The 25,341-nt window shown below is 40.4% G+C and overlaps 2 protein-coding genes across 9 annotated transcripts in view; one reads left to right on the top strand and one right to left on the bottom strand.

Annotated features, from left to right (window-relative positions):
• Positions 1-25,341, top strand: part of LOC148682569 (uncharacterized) — a 1,090,975-nt gene that overhangs the window by 1,048,247 nt on the left and 17,387 nt on the right. The gene's annotated exons all lie outside the window — the stretch shown is intronic.
• Positions 323-25,197, bottom strand: LOC101884295 (uncharacterized). 7 transcript variants are annotated; one of them, XM_088650892.1, is made up of 6 exons: positions 24,998-25,197; positions 24,194-24,323; positions 21,071-21,728; positions 13,172-13,652; positions 8,870-8,999; positions 3,324-4,314 (listed from the first exon to the last, which is right to left on the bottom strand). In XM_088650892.1, the coding sequence occupies exons 1-6, from the start codon at positions 25,061-25,063 to the stop codon at positions 3,572-3,574; spliced, it is 2,208 nt and encodes a 735-aa protein (XP_088507018.1). In that variant the 5' UTR covers positions 25,064-25,197; the 3' UTR covers positions 3,324-3,571. The 7 variants fall into 7 exon arrangements, 4 of the variants coding, with proteins under 4 accessions (XP_088507015.1, XP_088507018.1, XP_088507016.1 ...); XR_015943086.1 differs by lacking the exons at positions 21,071-21,728; positions 24,194-24,323; positions 24,998-25,197 and adding exons at positions 17,226-17,355; positions 17,717-17,913 and having other exon boundaries at positions 323-4,314; positions 13,037-13,890; XR_015943087.1 differs by lacking the exons at positions 21,071-21,728; positions 24,194-24,323; positions 24,998-25,197 and adding exons at positions 17,226-17,355; positions 17,857-17,913 and having other exon boundaries at positions 323-4,314; positions 13,037-13,890.

Here is a 25,341-nt window from a genome sequence, read left to right as displayed (position 1 = left end):
TTTACACTCGAACAAATCTAAAAAATCAGAATCTAATTTAGAAATGATATCATGTTTGACTCATTCAACTTTAAAAACTCATGTAGTATCAATTAGCACAGCCCTTCTTACCTCTTTGTGATTTTTCAACACAGGCGGATGTTTGTTGTGCCAAACTCTCTTAATATATTAAATTTTGTACAGAAGTCATGCTCACTGCTGGTATCTCTCTCCAGTTGCATGTAGCCTACAAGGCTATTACTGTGACTGGTAACTTTTATATGTAGTTTGACCTAATATAAGTTCAATTGGCTCACAGGGTTTATTTGATTCAACTTGAAAATTTAAGGCGACCAGGATTTATTTATTTATTTTTTTACAGTGCAGTAGATGGCAAATATGAACACATATTATAAGTTAATATAAGTAGGAATGTTACATGTAAAACTAGAACATAGACATTAGTTAAAATGGACAAAAATACAAAATTAGGTGGAAAATAAAACCAGGTGAATATTTTAAGCAGTTCATTCATTAATTTTGCTTCAGTTTAGTCCCTTTATTCATCAGGGGCCAATTAATAACTTAATAAATAAAAAAAATATTAACATGAAAAGACATGAAAACATTACCAATAGTAGAGTATAAAGTCAGGAAGCACCAATCTCCCAAGATCCTTTGGCTTTCTTAATTCTAGAAATGCCTGTATTCCATATTAAAGAAAAGTGTTTGTCCGACTCCTTATTCAGAGATGGCAAAAGTTACACACATCCTTTACTCGAGTAGAAGTACAGATTCTCATGTTTAAAACCACTCTGAAGTGCTGACTCCAGTTTTGTACTCAAGTAAAAGTACAGAAGTACAGCCTAAAATAAGTACTTAAGTAACAAGTATTCATTGCTATCCCTGTTTTAGTTTCACGGTCATAACTGCACATCATGTATACGTCGATTGTTTTTTTGTTTTTTTTAACAAATTTTGTTGCCATCTTTTAGCAGCAAAGTAGCCATTTTCTAGTAGTAGTATATTCCAAAACACATTTCTCCTGCCTATATACTGTATTTACAACTAATAAATGTCTTAAATTTAACACTTCATTTCGTCCAAAACTGATTTTAGCTTATTTTCTTTTGATAAAATAAAAAACTGAATGTTTTTGACTACATATTATTGTTTGCATTATGCTATCGACCAAAATGCATCTTATTACCCGATTTAAACATGACATCAGTCATGTTTACATCGCGGACTACCCGTCTTTCCCATGGTAAGCTTAAAAAAATAAGCCTACGGTGTGCGATTAGAGGTCCAAATAGGGTAGTGACAAGAAATATTGTAGATCGTGCCACTAAACACATGGAAACGAAAGTAATGAGCCTGATTTAAAAATGTAATAAGTGGAAAATACAAATATTTGTGTAAAAATGTAAGAGTCAAAGTGAAAAGTTGACTTAAAAACAAAGTACTGATAGCAGAAAAATCTACTTAAGTGCAGTGACGAAGTATTTGTACATCCCATCTTTGTCCTCAATAAAAGATTTGCGGATAAACACAAACAAAACCCCTGAAAAATAGACCATGAAGTCTACATCTGTGCACAGGGCATGTTGAAGACTGGTGAAAGGATTTGTGCGTCTATCTTCGATTTCACGACGTTCCTTAAACAGCGATAGCAGTAATATAATCAGAATCCAGTACATTAAACAAACATAAGCCTTCATTGAGCTGTTCAAGCATTAAACAAAACAGAAAAACATTTAAATGCAAGCATCGTGAGGAGCGCAGCTCTGAAAACCCACAGAAAACACTGTGGTAAAGCAAATGTTCTTATTGTAAAGAACTGAGGTAGCGCAATGTGATTTAATGCAGCGAAGCTTGTCTGGTGCGAGATTCGTGTTATATTGTGTTACAATCCGGCAGATTAGATCACTGATTTTGAGAAAGATCTTAAACGTGACATCCTGCATTGATTCAATACACTAAATTCGTATTCGTAATACGTCCTCAGACATCTACAGTAGGTTTATGGCTTAAGCAAGTTAAAAATAGTTTAATATGCTCATTTATCATTCCAAGAAACACCCCTACGATTAAAAAGTCCGTAATTGACCATATTTGGATCGATTGTAAATACTAATGAATGATAAATACAATTAAACATACCTTATCCCTCTTTAAAGAGGATCTGAATACATGTAAAATCTGTATATCCTGCATTTTGTGTCCTGACGCGAGTTTGAACACGTCTTAGTCGTTGTTTAGAAGCAATCTGTATCTCCTGTTTACAAAATTAAAGTCCCACACACACATGGCAAGTTAAATATAGTTTCAGTCTCTGTTCTCCTGATGACATGGCTGCTTGTCAAGTCTGGATAAACAACATAAAGTACACGCCAATGATGAGGGAAGGGTGTGCGAGTCACGCAACAGTCTGCTTCGTGTTCTGATTGACCTGTTGTCTACCACGTTTTTACACCGGAATTTACATGAGAACAAGGAAGCAATGGTGTCACACGGTATGGACATTTCCATATACTGATCTCTTAATATTGGACTGTAAACAAAGACATCTTCAAATGCTGCAAGTTTAAATTAAAAGTCCTTCATATTTGTTCTGCATGGAAGTTAAATAGGTAACAACTATGAGTTTAAATCTGGTTTGGTTTTAATCCAAAGAATTCGTTTTTAACGCTAAATTAAAGGCTTGTTTTAAAATCTGCAGTAGATTGTTTGGCGATGTGCTGATGATTAAGAAATGATTTGATGCTTAAGTTCAACGTAGATAAAAGCGTTTAATTTTGAAAGTCTATTCCGCATGCGCATGTTCTTTGTAGGCAAATAATTAAGAAAGTAAGCCATTTTTCAAGCCACAATTCAAGTGCTTACATGCAGTTTTTTTGCTGTTGGATTGAATTACAGACAGATTAAACCATCCTGTCCAATCCAAATGAACTCAATCACATGTTTATGTAACTCCGCCAGTCCTACACCACCCAACCCGCTCCGGGCTGGGATCGAACCGGCGACCTTCCGCATGGAAATCGGTTGCTCTACGAAGGAGGCTAAAGACCATGGCCTCTAGCGTCCATCGCTAGAGCACCTTTAGAGGTCAGAGGAGTGAGGATTACCTGCACAGCACTTACTAGATGGCCTCCGTTACACTCACCCCCTAAACCTCACTCCCATCCGGGTCACGGCACCAATGTAACCCAGTGAGTCCTACACCACCCAACCCGCTCCGGGCTGGGATAGAACTGGCGACCTTCCGCATGGGAGTTGGTTGCTCTACCAAGGAGGCTAAAGACCATGGCCTCTAGAGGAGTGAGGATTACCTGCACAGCACGTACTAGCTGGCCTCCATTACATTTATTTGAACAGTTTTCAATAAGATCGAACGGCCAATCCAATTACAAACAAATTATCTGGGTGTATGGAAATGTTGCCAGTCTGACATCGCAACAACCAAAGTTTTAAATACCCAAAAGCATGCAGTTGGCCTTCCACCAGATTTCCACAGAGCTTCTCTGTGTGAGTCCTATGAGTCATCAATATTCGTGTAAGGCTTCTCTTCAGTGTGAATGGTCATGTGTTTTTAAAGTTGTCCTTTTCGGATGAAACTCTTTCCACACTGGCATATATAAGGCTTATTCCCAGTGTGAACACTCGTGTGGACCCTAAGGTTTTGTTCTTGATTGAAACTCTTTCCGCAGTGTTGACAGACGAAAGGATTTACTCCAGTGTGTATTCCTATGTGGGCTTCAAGGTGGGTTTTTTGGCTGAAACTCCTTCCACACTGTTGGCATTGGTAAGGTTTCTCTCCAGTGTGGATTCTCATGTGGACCTGAAGGTTTTGCTTATGATTGAAACTCTTCCCACACTGCTGACAGACAAAAGGGTTTGCTCCAGTGTGAATTACCAAATGGCTGTCAAGGTTCTTTTGCTGACTGAAACTCTTCCCACACTGTTGGCACTGGTAAGGCTTCTCTCCTGTGTGGACTCTTATGTGGACCTTAAGGTTTTGTTTACGATTGAAACTCTTCCCACACTGTTGACATGTGAAGGGATTTACTCCAGTGTGAACTCCCATGTGGCCTTCCAGTTGTATTTTTTGACTGAAACTCTTTCCACACTGACGGCATTGGTAAGGTTTCTCTCCAGTGTGAATTCTTCGGTGAACTTCCAGGTTTTGCTTATAATTGAAACTCTTTCCACAATCACAACAGGTGAAAATACGCTTAGATTTGGTTTCTTGAGTCATTGTCTTCGTAGATTGTTCAACAGTCACGAAATCATATTGATCTCTCTCTACCATTTCATCACTGTCCTCTTTCACATCTAAAGTGGAGAAAAGAAATGCAAGTTTAGCCCAGTGTGAAAACACAAAACCAGGGATCACCAAACTTGATCCTGGAGGGCTGGTGTCCTGCAGATTTTTGCTCCAACTCTAATCAAACACACCTGAACAAGCTAATCAAGGTCTTACTAGGTACACTTGAAACATCCAGGCAGGTGTGTTGAGGCAAGTTGGAGCAAAACTCTGCAGGGACACCGGCCCTCCAGGACAGAGATTGGTGACCCCTGCACAAAACGAAAGACATGAAAACATTCACAGTTAGTCATTAAGCAGATGCCTTTGTCACCAAACTTGTTCCTGGAGGGCCGGTGTCCTGCAGATTTTAGCTAAAATTCTAATTAAACACAAATGATCAAGCCAATCAAGGTCTTACTAGGTATAGTTGAAACACCCAGGCAGGTGTGTTGAGGAGAGTGGGAGCTAAACTCTCTAAGGCCACTGCCCCCCCCTCCAGGACCGAGACTAGTGACCCCTGGTTTAAAGCAACTTACTGTTGAGGAGGCATTTATTGATTCTACAAGAAGAGGCAGTACACACAACAAGTGCTAAGTATACAACCATTAGGGCTCAGACAATTCAGAGCTAGAGTAATATTGCGTTCACACCAGATGCGGAACGCACGTCAAGCGCGAGTGATTTACATGTTAAGTAAATGAAAACGTGCAAATTGTGAAATTTTCGTGGTGCGGATGGTGCGATACACGCAAATTTAGCGTTTCATACGATTCGCTCGAGTTCAAAAGTCTAAACTTCAGCGGATTTTCGCGCTGCGTTAACCAATCAGGAGCTTGCTCTTGTGGAGGCGTGATTGTGACGTATCACCTGTGGACACCGACAAAAAGTTCATCAAGCTGGGCTGGGCTCAGTCAGAAGCCCCGCTGAAAGTCTCCGTCATCCAGGTTCAGTTTCTAGAGGTGTTTATGAGCTCACAGAGCTGGATGCACCTCTGAAAGAATCTAGTGGACTCAGACACAACCTAAACGTATCAATGCTGTTTTCAGCCTTCATAAAGCACATAAACACTGTTATTTTCTTCATAAAATCCATGTTAGCCATTTAGCTACGAAGCTTGTAACTGAGGTTTTAATTTAACACTGATTCGGGTGTATCTGAATCCCTGCAGACAGTCGGTCAGAACTGTTTACTGTCATCTATTCAAAGAAATTCACTCAGACTCCATTTCTCAGTTGAACATTTACTGATGATAAGTTGTGGTTTTCTGAAACAATACAAAAATAATCTCAGATAAGCAATTATATAATTAACAATTAGAACATCAAATAACAATACTTATAATTATAAAACATGAATACAAATTGCAGTAACCGCCCCATATGAATGGAAACATTTAGAGCAGTTGTTCCCTAACTGTCCGCAAGAGGGCGCCAATAGATCACTAAACGTGGCTGAGGCACATTTTCCAATGAAATAATAATCAACATGTATATGTAGTAAATAACTCGACGAAACGATTACATTTGTACATGTAAAGTGTTAACATTACATGCATTAGGTATACTGCATATGAAAACAAGTTTAATTATCAACTATTATAAGTTACAACTCCAAAATCGGCCATTAGACGCTATTGCGTTATGGCGCTATGGCGCATTTCCCCCGCGATCTAAAATAAGGAGACATTTACATCAACAAAACCAAATACACTTACTTTCTGTGCACGCACAACTATATACATCATCGGTTGTGTTAATCTGCATGCAACGTGAGCAGCTAAGCAGACAACTTTGACTTTGTAGCGATTTCAGTTCGGGCTCTTTGTCTGCTCTGCACACCTGCTTCTCTTCCTTCTCTAAGTCCCGCCCATTAAAGTGACGATGCACTTGCGTATCAGTCAGCAAGAGAATGTTCCAGAAGCCTTTTGAACAAAGCTAGAGTCACCGGGCAGACAGAAGCCCTGCCCATCACGCGAATCCACGTTTGTTCTGAAGTGAATTTGACGCGCGAATGAAGCGAGTGAACTCAAATGTTTACGCGGCTATTTACGCGCGAAATGAGTGATTTATCTGCACGTTCCTTATCTGGTGTGAACACAGCATGAGGAGGGAAAGTGTTTTAAGGTGGTCAGGTTATAGCAATCAATGTTGGAATGGGAAGATCATTCCACCAGTGAGGAACATTGAATGAAAAAGCTTTGGAAAGTGACTTAGGGCCTACTCACACTATGCTATCCGAACTGTGCCTAGGCTCAATTCCCGGATAGTTTGAGAAGCGTAAGTGCTGTGAATCAGGCTCAGACACATGTGACATTTAAAACATTTCTTAGCAGTGGACAATTAGGAGAATGATCATGCTGCCTTAGTTCATTTTATCCCCTCGCTCAGTGGTCCTCAACTGCCGGTTCGTGGATCAATTGGTACCGGGCCGCACAAGAAATCATTAACTATTTCCGTTTTATTTATTATCTGAGTTTGAGAGATCTTTTTAATTTTGAACAGTCTTTTATTTTGAAAAATGACCATATTCTCTTGGTTACATCTCGATCACTCGAGGGCCCAAATTTAACCCGCAAGAAGCAAAGTGAGTAAAAAACAGATGACTTTTGGAAAGTTTCTTTGCTAAGGCCATGTGAAGGACCTGAGTAGCCAAGGTATGGATCCGCATCCCACATGTCAACAAATCACGTGTATCCACCATGGCTGTGGAAGAAGATCAACTAATGGAGATTGCAAATGAGGGCAGCCTTTTAGGGGCTGATCGCATATTGCGTATTTCAAGAGTAAATCAAGTTTGCACAAGTTTGTTGTTTCCTATGGAGGTGCATGCACATGCGCAGTCACTCGCTGGCGCAAATGAACCCCGCGAGCGCGCCGCAAGTCTCGTGACAAGAATTGACTAATCAGCTTCAGCTTGTATGGAATATTCAGATTTCGGTAAAAATAGTTTTCTCAGACAAACACAGAGCACACAAACACTGCAGAGCTTTGTACTTTTCTCCATCAATAAAACTTGTATCAGAGTGACAGCAATGTTTTGTCAGCTTGCCATCCTCTGAGAAAACGTCGATGTTCGCCGAGCAACCTACAAAACACTGATATCCGACATCAATGATTGATCAATGAACATCAATCTTTCACTGGGAGATTTCAGTGGCGGAACAGCACTTCTGTGCATATAACCCATTCAAAACAACACAATCTACATCAGCACCGCGTGACTACAATAGTTTTAAACACATAACACTACCTGTCTAACAGAAATACTTCAGCCATGGTGTCGTCCCTCCTCCAGCGAGTAAAACTCACTCCAATATCAACAACAGGAATCAGTCCAAGGCGCATGAAAGATGTGGAAAATTAAAAAAGCCTTTATTTACATGGCTAAACCTAAAAAACCTACACGTTTCAGCAAGGATCTGCCTTCATCAGGGTAACGGTGATCAAGCGCTTTTAGAGCAGGGATCACCAAACTTGTTCTTGGAGGTGTCCTGCAGATTTCAGCTCCAACCCTGATCAAACACACCTGAACAAGCTAATCAAGGTCTTACTAGGTATACTTGAAACATCCAGGCAGGTGTGTTGAGGCAAGTTGGAGCTAAACCCTGCAGGGCACCGGACCTCCAGGAACGAGATTGGTGACCCCTGCTCTAGAGTCTCTTATCACTTACTATGGTCACATGACTTTAAATATCTCAACAACACTCGAATAATATAACAAACAGGGTCAACTATCATCATTAATTCAGCATAGATAGAGGGGGACATATACATACACAAACATCAAAGTCACGGCAATCCCAGTTCATTAAAAATAGTATTGAACATATTTATAATTCTACAAGAGCAGGAGACAGGATAAAAAGATTAAAACAGAGAGAGACCTTTTGGATCTATACACGCAACCAGATTTCCAGGTTTAAATGGCGAATTAGACTTCTCTTCTTTTTGGCAACAGTTTTTCTATAGTTTACAGATTATCATCATATGTTGTTGAATAGGTTTGTGTTTGTATATGCATTATTATGTGTACATGTTTGTTTATATATATATATATATATATATATATATATATATATATATATATATATATGCATGTGCACATGTATGTATGTGTGTTCGTTTGAAGTATATATGTACGTACATGCCGTGTTTAAGCGTATTATTTATCTGTAGATATTTGCCTATTAGTTCTATATATTTATATATATGCAAGTGTGTTCGTGTATGTATATGTCCCCCTCTGTCTATGCTGAATTAATGATGATAGTTGACCCTGTTTGTTATATTATTCGAGTGATATTGAGATATTTAAATAAGTCATGTTTACTGTTGATCAGCGTTACCCTGATGAAGGCAGATCATTGCTGAAACGTGTAGGTTTTTTAAGGTTTAGCCATGTGAATAAAGGCTTTTTAGATTTTCCACATTTTTCGAACGCCTTGGACTGATTTCTGTTGTTGTTTTGATGAGTCCCAAAGAGCACCGACCAAATATTTGAGCTACCCCTGAGTGCTTTTTAGAGTAACTCCAATATTGACTTCAATAATGACTGAGTTGAGCTGTGAGAATGAAAGCCAACCTGTTATCTGCTCAGCATCTTCATGTTTGACTGTGAATGTGTTTTCAATCTTCAGGTCTTCACTCTCCTCTTTAATAAAGTCCATCTTTATAATAGTGGAGCTCAGTCGCTTCAGCAGGAGTTTCTCTGTCTGTTTAAGAGGAGAAGAATCAACACAAACAAGAAGAAATCAACACTAAACCTCTGTCTGTGTCTCAATCACTTCTCTAGCTCACTAGTTAGTGCACTGGAAGAGAATCACTTAGTCAAATGAGCTTTGCACTTAAATATGATCAGGAAAAACCCGCTGAAAACATCAGAACACAAACTATTTATCATTTATGGCTTGTGAAATACATTTAAAAAGCTTTAAATTACACATGTTTTGTAAAATGTCATGTTTCTTGCTGTTTTTATGAAATACGTACAAAGTATGATTGTTGTTCATTCACACCGATTGACCAGCAGGCGAAGCCAGAACGCGGCGATTCAGTGAATCGTTTATCCAAGCATTTGATTCATTTGACTCGTAGTTTCATTTTCATCTACTTACTCATTTGATGAACTGACTGACGATACAGAAAGCGAAATGACACGCAGACTTCTGCAGATTAACCCTCTACACTGTTAAAAAAGCGTAATACCTATAACATTCCACAATAAAACCATGTTTGATGGAGCAGCGCGATGGCGCGCTCTCATGACGTCATGCCAAAATAAAAGTCTTTTGTTTTGGCCTGGGGCGCAAACATATTATATTCAAAAAACAAATTCAGAAATTGTATGTTGCTCGTATAGTAGAATGCTGTGGAATTGGAAGCTCATCTATCATCAATTAGCTCAGCCATTCTTACTGTGTGATGATGTGTGATTCTCCAACTCAGCAGACTGGAAATTAGGCAACCCATTCTGAAAAAAACGGCTTAAACCAGCATAGGCTTGGCTGGTTTTAGCTTGTCAACTGGGTTGGTTTTAGATGGGGTTTTGGCTACTTCCATGCTGGTTTCCAGCCATTTCCAGCCTGGTCTTAGCTGGTCAGGCTGGGAGATGACCAGCTAAAACCAGCTTGACCAGCCTAGCCAGGCTGAGAGTCCAGCCAAAACCAGTTATGTCCAGCTTAAACCAGGCTAGTCAAGCTGGTTTAGGCTGGTCATTTTTCAGCCTGACCAGCTAAGACCAGGCTGGAAATGGACAAAACCCTATAAAATCAGCCTGGTTGACCAGCTAAAACCAGCCAACCAGCTTAGGCTGGTTTAAGCTGTTTTTTCAGTAGGGAAAAGTGAAAGTTAAAATTCATTCATTTATTTTCTTGTCAGCTTAGTCCCTTTATTAATTTGGGATCGCCACAGTGGAATGAACCGCCAACTTATCCAGCAAGTTTTTACGCAGTGAATGCCCTGCCAGCCGCAACCCATCCCTGGGAAAGGAAGTAAAAATTAGTTAGTTAAATATATGTTGTACATCCATGTTTATCATACTATATACACTAATTATATACACAGAAGGACTAATATTATATTATTTAATATTGAGCCATTTCAAAGCAGGCAAATGTAAAGACACAGTTAAATCCACAAGTTAACAGACGCGTTGCGGAATTCAGCTAGCCGAAATTGTCCGTAGTGTATGTATGTGAATTAGTGTGTATGGGTGTATGAGTGATGGGTTGCAGCTGGAAAAACATATGCTGGAACAGTTGGCGATTCATTCCACTGTGGCGACCCCTGAAGAATAAGCCGAAAAGAAAATGAATGAATGACTGAATGAGTGAGTTCAGGCTGGCTAAAGAGATCTAGAGTGACACAGTATATCATTTCAGCATCGATATCGCAATGTGCAAACTTCCAATAGTCGCATCACATGATAGTGGAGTCGCGGACAACATTGAATAGAGTTGGGGAGTCGCAAAGGAAAGCGAAAGTGAACAGCGGAGTGGGAGAAGGGAGGTTGAGGAGGGGGATCGGAAAAAAAGGGGTGCCAAATCAGATCTCAGAGGTGCCGAATCTGGTGTGTTCCGGCACAAATTAAGCCTTGCGTGCAGGCCTAGCATGAACACACTAAATGGATAACAGCATATCAAAGGAGCACCTCTCCACACCTGCAGGTGGCAGTACAGCATGTGTTGTCAATCCACAAAAGGAAACTAAAACTATACGGTCCATAAACAAAGCAGCATTTGTGTACCAAATATTTGAGAATATTTCAGCTTCTTTGTTGTTCCCTCTTGGTTTGCGTGGTTTCGTTACTTTTCGTTATATTTTCTCCTCCTCCTGTCTTGTCCGCTGTTCACTTTCACTTTCTTCCACGACTCCCCAACCCTCTTCACTTTCGTCCGCGACAACCCCCCGCTCTTCACTTTCTATCCTTCGTTCCCTCTGCCGTTCAATACCCCTCTCCCGCTTTGCACTTTCGTGCGCGACACCTCTCCATCCTCAGGTTTCATGCCGGATCTGTTACCCCGATCTGTTCCGGGACCTCGCAATTCACAACTTAGGCACTGACTAGCAGCAATAATGTTAAAAGGCCAATATGAGTGCAGATGAAATTGAGGATGCCCCATCCTCTTATAAGTCTGACGTCTGGCAACATTTCGGTTTTCCTGTCACTGGAGAGGACGTTAACAAAAAAGCAGAAAAAAACAAACTGTATGTAAACTCTAAAAAAATTATGCCATACGAAATTGCGACTGGAGTACTGGAGCCTAGGTACAACATTACATCACACCCGCGGTTATAGACACACCCCCTAGTTTTTCACGATTCCGCGAACGCAGAGTCCATCGCAAAATCAACAAAAAGTTAAAAAAAAATTCACGATCCTGCGAAATTCTTAATTTAAACGCAAATCGCAAAAATATTCTCGTAAAACATCAAATTTCAAACCATATAATCACAATATATTTATTCAGTTTGCGATTGTTTTACACGACTTCTAGACGTTGCATACGCAGCGCACGTGATGTATTTGAGTGTCTCGAAAAATGACGTTTCACCTGCGCCCTCGCAATCCAAACATCACATGGAATGGGGGGCGGGGGAGTGCTCAGCTTGTTCAAGCCCTAGCGCATGTCCTATGAATGACAGATGCTCCAGGGAGTGAGAAAGTAAGATCGTAGATCTAAATCAGAGTAATACAAACTTCCTCTGGCTTGATCCCTACTGTTTTAGATCTTGTCTTGACAAGAGACCAAAATAAAGAAGCTTGATTTTTATGATTTGTGTCATTGTTCCAGATTGCACACGCAACATAGTAAGCTACCAAATATAGTAAACACATATAATTTTTTACATTTATATATATATATATATATATATATATATATATATATATATATTTATATATATATATATATATATATATATATATATATATATACACGTTTAATCGCAAAATTATCTGCAATTTTCTGGGAATTACCGCCACAAAATCCGTCATTTTCAAACGCAAAAAAAAAAAAAAAAAATCAAGAAAAACTAGGAGGATTCGTCTGGGGCGTTGCTCGCTGTAGAAGTTGGGAAATACTCAACTAATCATGCGCCAATGGATGCGTCAGCCAATCAGATCGCTGTATGCAAATACACAAGCTCAGACAGTAGCCAATTGCTGACTAATTTCATTGGCTGACGCTGCTATGACGATCGCATCAGCCCCAACTTCAGACATGGCCTCTGTCAAGCGTTGACGTTAATCAACGGTCGTTAATCTCGCTGCGCCAGCAGGTTTGAATGTTCCCAGTGTTAGTCGATTGCTTGGCCGAGTGAGAAAAGTCGTAGATTTTATTCATAGCAGTGCCACTGCGTCAGCTGTGCTAACGACAAAGCTTGAGATCACATCTCAAGATGTTACTACACAATGGAACAGCTCAATGGATATGCTGGAACGCTGCCTCGAGCAACAAGCTGCAATACCGGGAACTCTTTTTGCACCTTCACTCCTTTAAGAAGTTTCCTTTAATTTTGTCATTTCAATAATATTTTATAAAACGTTTTTAAATTGTTTTATTTTCCAGAAACAGGCCTATTTAATTAATTGTCTTGAAGAAGGTTCATTTTGAATGGAAGACGTTTCAACAAAAGAAATACATTGAAGATTCGTAACGTTTTTTAAAGAAATATCCTGACACATATCGTAGTGTGAACATTACATCGTGATACACAATGTACCGTGAGTGTTTTGTTACACCCTTACCCCACGCAGAAGTGTAATTCAGCCGCAATGCTGCGTCTCATCGTGTGTTAGCATGTGTTTTTTAAGCTGTCCTTTCTGAGTGAAGCTCTTCCCACACTGGCAGGTGTAAGGCTTCTCTCCGGTGTGAATTCTTACGTGGATTTTGAGGGATGGGTATTGTCTGAAGCTCTTCCCGCACTGCCCGCAGCTGTAAGGCTTCTCTCCAGTGTGAACCCTCATGTGTATTTTAAGATTTTGTTTATGACCGAAACTCTTTCCACACTGATGGCAGATGAAGGGATTTACTACACTGTGAGTTCCCATGTGAGCGTCGAGATTTGTTTTCTGACTGAAACTCTTTCCACACTGCTGGCAAACGTAAGGCTTTTCTCCAGTGTGGACCCGCATGTGGACCTTAAGGTTTTGTTTGTGGAAGAATCTCTTTCCACAATCTTGGCAGGTGTAAGGTCTCTCTCTGGTGTGAACTCTCATGTGGACCTTAAGGTTTGTCTGTTGAGCGAAACTCTTTCCACACTGCTGACAGGTGAAAGGCTTCTCTCCAGTGTGAATCCTTGTGTGGAACTCAAGTTTTTGTTTCTGATTGAAACTCTTCCCGCACTGTTGACAGGTAAAAGGCCTCTCTCCGGTGTGAATCCTTCTGTGGACGTCCAGGTTTGGTTTCTGGCTGAAACTCTTTCCACAATCACAACAGGTGAAAACACTGGTGGATTTGGTTTTTTCGTCTTCCGTCGTTAGATGAGTCTCTTCCATCTTCACAGATTTTCCAACAGTCCTGATCTCATGGTGTTTCTCATAGTGATCTTTCTCTTTCATTTCATTCAGTTCATCACTCTCCTCTTTCAGCACCAACACATCTAAAGGAAATAAAGAGAAATAGAAGTTTAGTCTAGTTGAAAGAAACAAAACAACAGACAAGGCTGGAGCAAGCTGAACTGCCGCTCTAGGCAAAGGACGGTCACGCCGCCCTAAACCCTAAAGCGAAAGTTGGGAGGTATAACTGGTGCTGCAGGTGGTGAGGGTAGTGTCGCGGACGCCGCCCCTCTATTCTGGCGCCCTAGACGCAGATATAACTGAGGGCGCGGGTGGTGAGGGTAGTGTTGCGGACACCGCCCCCTCTATTCTGGCGCCCTAGACGCGGATATAACTGAGGGCGCGGGTGGTGAGGGTAGTGTCGCAGACGCCGCCCTCTCTATTCTGCTGCCCTAGACGCGGATATAACTGAGGGTGCGGGTGGTGAGGGTAGTGTCGCGGACGCCGCCCTCTCTATTCTGGCGCCCTAGATGTGGATATAACAGATGGCTTGGGTAGTGAGGGCGGACCCCGCCCTCTCTATTCTGCCGCCCTAGAAGCAGATATAACTGAGGGCGTGGGTGGTGAGGGTAGTGTTGTGGACGCCGCCTTCTCTATTCTGCCGCCCTAGACGTGGATATAACTGAGGACGCTCCTTTAATGCATTCGCACGTTAAATTATTTTAAATTAGACGCCCCATCCATAACCAACCTTAAATCATACCTGAACTCTGTTTAACATTTCCAAGTAAACTGTTTTGTGACATTCTCATAAAATCTCTCTGGTTTTGAAAATCTTTGTTCGTAATTGTTCTTAGCCCTGTCAATGTTTATCTATTTTGTATTATTATTATAATATTTCCTCTCCTGTTTCTCTTATGTTTATATTCTTTAGCTGTCAATATAATACTTCGCGTCTATGGAAGAAAGAGTCAATAAAGATAGACAATGTGTAACATCATATTCATCAAAAGACGGTTTATGTGCAAGTAACCGCACCGGTCCGAGCAGGGAGCGAGCTGGCATGGGAGACAAGCTCCGATCGAGGATGCTAAAGATTGCAGAACAACGTCTGTCACTGGATCCGAGAACTGAGATTTACGCGATCACCAGCTGGTTTCCGTTACATAAGGGCAAATATAGATGACTAAAACCTCATTTACTCATTTTACTCATACTTTTTATCATTTATAATGTCCAAGGCATTGATATTAAAATTGAATGCTACTTTTTTGCCTTTATTAGCCTTTTTCTCGCCTGTTTACTGGGTTAAAAATCTTACATTCCATCTCCACCTGCTGGTGAAAGCTAGAGCAGCTGGCGATCTTCAGTCTGCAATCTATTGCTTCTCCTGCAGTTCCCGGATGTAATGTTGAATTTTAACAGTCGAATTTGATCCACTGAATTTATGGAAGCGAATATTTGAACTGAAATAAAATGAACTGAAAATGATGTTTTGAATATTATACATCGTATTTTTAAAGGGTATTGAATATTTTGTAAGTGAAATCTGGAAATTGAATATGAATTATTGAATTTTTAAGTATGAAAACGTGTTTGAAATATTTTATGTTGAAATATTCACAGCTTAAATAAACAGATTTGTTAAATTTCAGGACCTAAAAATACAAACCCTGGAATTCAAGTCATTAAAATGCAAGAACTTGTTAATACGGTGTATTATTTTTTTCAGTTTGTGATATTCAACAAGCTTTTTAATTCAAGACTTTAGGCATTGATTTTGTTCCATACAGTATCTTACTAAATAAATTAAGAGAGTTCAAAATGTCAGCAGAAACCTTACAGTTGGGTCTTATTTGGGTGGGACATAGCGATGTGTAAGGGTCATTGGGGTGAAGTTATCTGTGCATTCTAACAATATGGGAGTACCTCAAGGGTCTGTTCTTGGCCCGCTGTTGCATACAATGTACACACAAGATCTTCCAGATTGCTGCCCAGGGGTTAACTGCCAGTTATATGTGTCAGCTAAAACACCGTGGCGGGCAGGTGAGCAACTGACCCAGGCTTTACAACACATTTCAAGATGTCTTGAACTGTCTCATTTAACATTGAATGTCAAGAAAACAGTTTCTAAGTGCTTTTCTATAGGAAATAGGCCTGTGCGGGATACATTTGAGGTGCTGATAAAAAATAAAGTTATTAAAGAAGTGAATGAATTTTGGCATAACTCTAGACATTCCTTTACAATGTGATAGTCATGTTAAAAATATGAGTAAGAAAGCCAAGTCTAAACTGTTTCCGTTTAATTAGAAGGTTTTTAACACATCACACTGCAAAATTACACATGGACACACACTGATATTCTCTCACTTGACGTATTGCATTACATCATGGTCACAAGCCTCTTTAACTACACTGAAGCCTGTTGACTCGATATATAAACAAGCAGCTAAAATTATGGACTTAAAGCCTATGCGCTGGCGTCACTGTGAAGTTTTATTAAATGTAATTATTTTAAATTGGTTTTGAAATGTTTAAATAATCATGTTCCAGTCCTGTTTCTGATCTAATCAAACCTCTCACGGAGTTACACGGGCAACTGCTAATGGAGACTGTCTAGTGCCAAAATGTAACAGCTCATTTGGTCAATCTGTCTTCTCTGGAAAGGGAGCCAAACTGTGGAATGATAAATAAAAATAGTCTACAAATAGTCTACTGTTAGTTGGTTGGATCATGTCGCCTTCAGTAGTTTTATGTAAAGAGTTGTAATTGTATGTATTTATTATATTTCCATTTTGCCAATTTTTTAAGCCTCCTGTGCACAGGTGTTGAGAATTAGCACGTTTGCTAAAACACTTAAACAAATGCATTTGGTTGTCCAGTGTAATTGTGATGTCCATGTCAAATAAATAAATGATATTTATGTTCATCTCCCTGACACTGTTTCTTTAAGACCTTAGTGTAGAGGTCAGTGATGTGCTTTGGTTAAGTCACATGTCAGGATATACTACAACTGTTACTTATTTGTTTTAATATTTACTGGAGGAAATTTTGATATTTACTGTATGTTTCTCTACATGATAATACAATATTAGGTTTGTTTTTAATAATATTCAGCAAAAAAGAATGGAATAAATGAGAGCTGCTGGAGTATGGGTTGTTGGAAAGTGTGTATAAGGTGTCAAGTTCTGTGTTGAAGCTTATAATAATGCATAATCAAAACAAACAGCACAATTATTAATCATAAGGAGATATCTAAATGTGAAATTTCTAAGTTTAATCCATTGTTGGACGTTGTTGCCATTTGGCAACATATCATAAAGTACCTTAAAACAATTATTTTTCCTAATATTTTTACAGCACGTCAAGTTCAGCCATTTTCAGAAAGATCTGAATGAGGATCAACTGACTGAGCTGATCTGTGAGAATGAAAGCCAACCTGTTAGCTGCTCAGCATCTTCATGTTTGACTGTGAATGTGTCTTCAATCTTCAGGTCTTCACTCTCCTCTTTAATAAAGGCCATCTTTATAATAGTGGAGCTCAGTCGCTTCAGCAGGAGTTTCTCTGTCTGTTTAAGAGGAGAAGAATCAACACAAACAACAAGAAATCAACACTAAACCTCTGTCTGTGTCTCAATCACTTCTCTAGCTCACTAGTCAGTGTGCACTGGAGGAGAATCACTTAGTCACTGTTAATGAAGCATTTATGAAGTTTAGCATTTATTCTTTGCGAATAGCATTAACAGATGTGTACAGTATGTTTTAAACGCGTTAAATTACACTGTAAGACATGCCATGTTTGTTTTGGTTGTTAATTTACACTAACTGACCAGCAGGTATGGTCAGCGCGCCGAGAGTCAGTGAATCGTTTACCGAAGCATTTGATTCAATTGACTCGTTGATTCTGAATGCCCCTTTTCATCTACTTACTGAACTGATCGACGACACAGGAAGCGGAACGACACGCAGATTTCCGTAAATGAATCTTCGATTATGTTAATTAAAGCTTAAGAATGTTACGTTTAATTTGAAAACAATTTACACTAAAAATAGACCCTTAAAATGCCAACCTTTCTTCAGCCAAAGCACAGCCAAAGCAGCGCAGCGGCGCTGGCTAATGACGTCATGCTCTCTGACCAAATAAAAGTCTTATCCTTTACGAAATAAAATAAACAATAAATAATTAATAAAATAATAATACAAAAACTATATAATTGTATCCTTTAAAATTAACAATGCAGTAACATATAAAACGAATGTACGATCAATTAGCACAGCCTGAAATTAATTCCGTGTTTTACTATTGTGATCATTCATTTTCTTTTCGGCTTAGTCTCTTTATTAATCCTGGGTCGCCCACCAATTTATCCAGCATATGTTTTACGCAGCGGATGCCCTTCCAGCTGCAACACATCTCTGTGAAATTAGTGTGATTATAAGCAACTCAATCAAGTTTATAAGTCAATATATTAACATATGCTATATAAACATTAAATAACAGTGGCTGAAAAAATATGTGAGAAAGTTTACAGAGAACAATATATAGTGAAAATAAATATTAAGAATAATAAAAACAAACTCTTATTAGTGCAAGTAGAGAGTATTAAGAAACAAGTGAACATTTTGTGTAACTGATTCATGATTTTTAATGATTCTCTGTTGAAGATCTAGCTCAGGGGTGCTCAACCCTGTTCCTGGAGATCCACCTTCCTGCAGATTTCAGTTGCAACCCATATCAAACACACCTGCCTGTAATTATCAAGCCTTAAAACCGTTATATATCGAAAACACACATTATTTTTAAACAACTACGAGCACACATTTAACACATATGTGATAACTATTTTACTAATGATGCAGCATGATGAGATTGCTGAGTTTGCAGTAACTGAAATGCCAACACAACAGGACTGGTCTGCAGAAGGGATTTTCTAGCACATGCGTATCCGCTCCGCAAGCCCCGCACGCCTCTTCCTCTGCACCGAGCGGACTGATTTTTAACATCTCATGACGCACTAAGGCAGGGGTGGCCAACCCTGTTCCTGGAGAGCCACCTTCCTGCAGATTTCAGTTGCAACCCATATCAAACACACCTGAACCAATTAATTAGGACCTGAACACATTTACATTTACATTTAGTCATTTAGCAGACGCTTTTATCCAAAGCGACTTACAAATGAGGACAAGGAAGCAATTTACACAACTAAGAGCAACAATGAATAAGTACTAAAGGCAAGTTTCAGGTCTGTAAAGTTTAAGAAGGGAAGTATTAGTAGTTTTTTTTTTTTTTTGTACAGTTAGTGTGATATTCAAAGAGGCAATTGCAGATTAGGAAGGGAAGTGGAGACTAAATAGTTGAGTTTTTAGTGGTTTCTTGAAGACAGGGAGTGACTCTGCCGTTCTGATGCAGTTAGGGAGTTCATTCCACCAACTGGGCAGATTGAGCGCGAGCGTTCGCGAAAGTGATTTTTTCCCTCTTTGGGATGGAACCACGAGGCGACGTTCATTCACAGAACGCAAGTTTCTGGAGGGCACATACATCTGCAGAAGTGAGTGCAGATAAGAAGGTGCTAGGCCAGAAGTCACTTTGTAGGCAAACATCAGAGTTTTGAATTTGATGCGAGCAGCAACTGGCAGCCAGTGCAAACGGATGAGCAGCGGAGTGACATGTGCTCTTTTAGCTTCATTGAAGACAACTCGTGCTGCTGCATTCTGGAGCAGTTGAAGAGGTTTGATAGAGTTAGCTGGAAGCCCGGCTAGTAGAGAGTTGCAGTAATCCAGTTTGGAGAGAACAAGAGCTTGAACAAGGAGTTGAGCTGCATGTTCAGATAAGAAGGGTCTGATCTTTCTGATGTTATAGAGTGCAAATCTGCACGATCGAGCAGTTCTAGAAATGTGGTCAGAGAAGTGATAATTACAGGCAGGTGTGTTTGATATGGACTGCAACTGAAATCTGCAGGAAGGTGGCTCTCCAGGAACAGGGTTGGCCACCCCTGCACTAAAGTAAACATTCTAAGCACATCGGTGTAATCGTACGCTTCAGGGATCACATGTGATTCAGTTTTATCGTTCGCCTCAAAGGGTTAACAGTGTGTTTATTCGTTTATTATTCAGCGATTCTTCTGCGTACCACTGGAGAGAAGCCCTCGTACCACTGCCTAATAGTAACTCTGGAGACTCCAAAACTGTGTGGGCCCTTAGAGTTGTTCTAACTTCCCCAACGTCCATGGCTCTAGAAAACACCCTATGATTGCGTAATCGCCATGGACCAATGGTATCTCAAAATTATTTAGGAGCCTAAACCTCCCGGAAATTTCAACGAGATTTTGTTTGAAATTGTCACTATTTCTGCTTTTCGATTTGGTTTGTTGGCTTGGCTTGCGTCGACGCCTCATTTAATCAGTTTGGTTTTTGTCCTCATGCTCTGCATTGTAGCTGAACAGCCAATCAGAGCACTCTCACAGCCACACTGGCGCAGATGCCGGTTTACTTCCTCCAACATGAGCCTGAGCAATGGCAATTGTGGAACACACAAAGCAAACTTCCCCAGCAAATGTTCACCGACGGTTCACCGTTGGCTTGGTGAGTCCCGGATTTAAACCTGACCTTTCAGACACGCTGAGCCATTTCAACAACCAAAGTTAAACATTACTAAAAAAACTTCCTCTTTGTTTCCTCTTTTCATTTGCATCAGGCCTCTCTCCAGACTGGATTCCCATGTGGACCTGAAGTCTGAAGTCTTTCCACAGTGTTGGCAGGGGAATTATTCAGTCCACTGTGAATTCCCACGTGGACATCAAGGGTTGCTTTTTGACTGAAGCTTTTTCCACGTCATGCGCAGGTATAGGGCTGCATTTGTAAGGTTTCTCTTTAGTGTGAACTCTCGTGTGCCCTGTAAGGTGTGATCTCTGATTGAAACTCTTTCCACAGTGTTGGCATTGGTAAGGCTTCTCCCCAGAGTGGATTCTCACGTGGAGCTTAAGGTTTTGTTTTAAACTGAAGCATTTTCCACACTGTAGGCACGTGTAAGGTTTCTCTTTAGTGTGAACTCTCTCGTGTCCTGTGAGATGTGCTTTCTGACTGAAACTCTCTCCGCAGTGTTGGCATTTGTAAGGCTTCTCTCTAGAGTGGATTCTCATGTGGAGCTGAAGTTTTTGTTTTTGGCCGAAACTCTTTCCACACTGTTGGCAGGTGAACGCATTTAGTCCACTGTGAGTTCTCATGTGGGCATCAAGGGTTGCTTTCTGACTGAAGCTCTTCCCACACTGTTGGCATTGGTAAGGCTTGTCTCCAGTGTGGACTCTCATGTGGACCTTAAGGTTTTGCTTACGATTAAAACTCCTTCCACACTGATGGCAGGAGAAAGGCTTCTCTTTAGTGTGGATTCTCATGTGGACCTGAAAGTTTTGTTTTCGATTAAAAGACTTTCCACACTGTTGGCATTGGTAAGGCTTGTCTCCAGTGTGGATTCTCATGTGGACCTGAAGGTTTTTTTTACGATTCAAACTCTTTCCACACTGATGGCAGGTGAAAGGCTTCTCTCCGGTGTGGATTCTCATGTGGACTTTAAGGTTTTCTTTACGATCAAAACTTCTTTCACACTGTTGGCATTGGTAAGGCTTGTCTCCTGTGTGGATTCTCATGTGGACCTTAAGGTGTTGTTTATCAATGAAACTCTTTCCACACTCTTGGCATTGGTAAGGCTTGTCTCCTGTGTGGATTCTCATGTGGACCTTAAGGTTTTGCTTTTGAGTGAAACTCCTTCCACATTGCTGACAGGTGTAAGGCCTCTCTCCGGTGTGAATTCTTCTGTGGATTGCCAGGTTTCGTTTTTGACTGAAACTCTTTCCACAATCACAACAGATCACATGGCGTTTCTCATATTGATCTTCCTCTTTCTTTTCATTCAGTTCATCCCTCTCCTCTTTCAGCGTCAACACATCTTAAAAAAAGAGAAATACAATATTAGCCAAGTTTAGAAGGCACAAAACACCAACCTAAATGCAGGTCAGCGTCAACACCAAAAGACATGCTAGATCTTACTAAAAAAATAATAAAAGAGTGGTTTCCTCTAGATTTTTACTTGTCGTCTTCTTTAAGGCTGCTTTCACATTTCTAGTTCGCTTTATTTGGTCCCGGATCAAGGGCATTAAATGATACATTGTTGCATTTTCTGCCGTCTTTGGTGGTATTTGCTGGCTTTGGTCTGAAACAGTTAAAACAAACCAAAATGCAGTCATGTGACAAAATCCACATCTCTCATTGGCCAGATGTTGTTGAACATATTTCCTAAACTGCTTATTGATTAGTTAGATTTCACGTGCGGGAAAATGCCAATGAACTCCCCCAAGAAAACAAAACCAGCAGACACGAAATGTCGTTTTTATTCTGGATGGACGACTGCACTACTAATTGTATGCCTGCTTTAGACAAACTATACATTTCGAGAATGAAGCGCGGCCGCGGCTGGAAAACAGTGTTTAATGCATCGCTCGTCACTTCAGGAGGAGGCGTGAATTAATTCAGCTTACCTGCAACATGGTCATCTTGCGGAAATATTACCAACGATCCATGTTTTTCCCCCTCTCTCTCTGTTGGTAAAGCGCTGTCAACAAATATTTTTCCTCCATATCCCATAATGCACAGCGCATCGGCCTACGGCAGCTCGATTAGTCCAAAAGGCTCAGTACTTTTTGCCGTTGGACCTTTTTTAGTACGGATCATATTCTCACCACAAACGAACCGCTCCAGGGTTCGTTTGAAAGCGTACCGAGACCACCTCTTCAAGCAGGTATCATTACGCTTATTTGGTCCGCTTTTGGTGCGCACTCGAGTACGATTGCTGCATTCTCACCAGCCCAAACCAACCGCACCAAAAGGGGAAACGAACTCTAGTGCGATTCAATCAAACTAAATAAGGCAGGTATGAAAGCACCTAATGCTGTGTTCACACCAGACGCGGAACGCGCGGATAAAACGCGCTATTCGTGCGTAAATTGCCGCGTGAACATTTGAGTTTACTCTCTTCATTCGCGCGTCAAACCCCGCTTCATTCGAGCGTGAAATCCGCTTCATTCGCGCGTTAAATTCACTTCAGAACAGGCGCGGATTCGCGTGATGGGCAGGGCTTCTGTCTGCCTGGTGACTCTAGCTTCATAGCTAAATGGCTAACATGGATTTTATGAAGAAAATAACAGTGTTTATGTGCTTTATGAAGACTGAAAACCAGTGTCGATACGTTTAGTGCCGTGTCTGAGTCCACTACATCCTTTCAGAGGTGCATCCAGCTCTGTGAGCTCATAAACTCCTCCAGAAACTGAACCTGGATGACGGAGACTTTCAGCGGTGCTTCTGACTGAGCCAAGCCCAGTTTGATGACTTGTTGTCGGTATCGTCTGGCGGATTTCCCCTGGGACACCATCAACAGGTTCTACGTCACAATCACGCCCCCACAAGAGCAAGCTTCTGATTGGTTAACGCAGCGTGAATGTCCGCTGAAGTTCAGATTTTCAAACTCGAGAGATTCGCGCGAAACGCTCGTTAAGCGTGTCAAACGCGCAAAACGCTCAATTCACCTTGCGCGTATCACGCTATTCGTAATGCGGCATTCGCGTGTATCGCGCCGAAAGATGTCTATTCGCGCGTTTGCATTGACTTAACATGTAAATCACTCGCGCTTGACGCGCGTTCCGCGTCTGGTGTGAACGCAGCATTAGACACCTACAAGCTAGCAGTTAGCAGTTAGCAAACCTGGCTTACTTGGTTCATTATAGACCAATCCCAAGTGTGTCATTTACAGTGTGTACAGAAAGTATTCAGACCCCCTTAAATGTTTCACTCTTTGTTATGTTGCAGCCATTTGCTAAAATAATTTAAGTTTGTTTCTTCAGTTGCAGATGCAGTTGGGAGATAGTAGCTCCAGCTACTTTTGTTTGTGTTTACCTTGTAATTAAAGTTGCATAACGTCTGCCGGTTCTCGCCTCTGAGTTTTAGCTACTTTAAGGTAGCGTTCAGAAAAAACACAACACCAGCAAAGAAACTCGACACGGAGGAACATAAAAACCTGCTGCCAGCTAGTGTTTCGGCAGTGTAACTGCAGAGCAAGACAAACAGCAGCAGAAGTATAAATGCACGACATGGGGCAGGTGCCGTGGGTCAGGGCAATCACTCCACACAGAAGTATCAATCAGCCTCGAGCGCTCTGCTGTTCACACTGATGACGCATGACTGTTGTGCCATATACACTATGAACCACTTCATAAAGTCCTCAGAATATAGTAAATCACTTTAATGCAGTAAAATCACTTTAATGAGGCGCTCATATGACAGTCTCCAAAAGCATCGATCATTCTGCAGATCTGAATTAGGATTAAATGACTGAGCTGATCTGTGAGAATGAAAGCCAACCTGTTATCTGCTCAGGATCTTCATGTTTGACTGTGAATGTGTCTTCAATCTTCAGGTCTTCACTTTCCTCTTTAATAAAGGCCATCTTTATAATAGTGGAGCTCAGTCGCTTCAGCAGGAGTTTCTCTGTCTGTTTAAGAGGAGAAGAATCAACACAAACAAGAAGAAATCAAGATTAAATCTCTGTCTTTGCTGATGGTATTCAAACCAAACCCAAAAATAGATAGATAGATAGATAGATAGATAGATAGATAGATAGATAGATAGATAGATAGATAGATAGATAGATAATGTATTGGACAAGCCCTGGTGTATTTAAAGAACTTTGAACATACCAAAAGTACTGTCTATGTTAGCATAACATGTTTATTTCTGACTATTCTGCTGTAGAGATATGCCATTTTACTTTACCCAGATCAGATTACTTAACTACACAGAGTATGTGAAAGTATGCCAGTGTATAACTTAAGTTAATTCAATGTTTAAGTTAATAAAATCGTATTAAGGTTAATTATTGCTATCATTAATTGTTCAACATCCTTAACATAGCAGGTGGCAACACACAAACCCTGTCTCCTCAGCAAACTGAACCGACCCGTGGTACTGGAGAATTTTCACACACCTATGTATTTATTGATATGTAAAATACATTTAGTGGACTTTATACACATTATTTCAGTATAATGTCATGTTTGTTGTTTATTTACGCCAATTGAACAGCGCGCGGCGATTCAGTGAATCGTTTATCGAAGCATTTGACTCAATTGACTCGTAGTTTCTAGAAGCTCATTTTCCTCTACTTACTGCGATTATTCTTGTTTGTTGACGTGACTGGAGATACAGGAAGCGAAATGGCACGCAGATTTTCATAAATCAACCTCTGGTGATGTTAAATAAACATAAACAATGTTTAGTTCCACATTAAATCCATTTTGGTAATCGGGTTCTTTAATACACAACCTTTCTTCAGCCGGATCACAAACAGAACAAGGCGGCGCGGCCTCATGACGTCATACCGTCCTACCAAAATAAAAGTTCAGAACTTGTATTGTTTTTATTATTTTAACTTAATGCAAATTGAAAGCTCTCGTATTAACAATTATCAAATACATTTTACCATCATTATTAGGGATTTTTCAACTTAATGT

Source organism: Danio rerio, chromosome 4, assembly GCF_052040795.2.
Source record: "Danio rerio strain M-AB ecotype USA chromosome 4, GRCz13ab, whole genome shotgun sequence".
Taxonomy (NCBI): Eukaryota; Metazoa; Chordata; class Actinopteri; order Cypriniformes; family Danionidae; genus Danio; species Danio rerio.
This window is presented reverse-complemented; position numbering and strand designations above follow the sequence as displayed.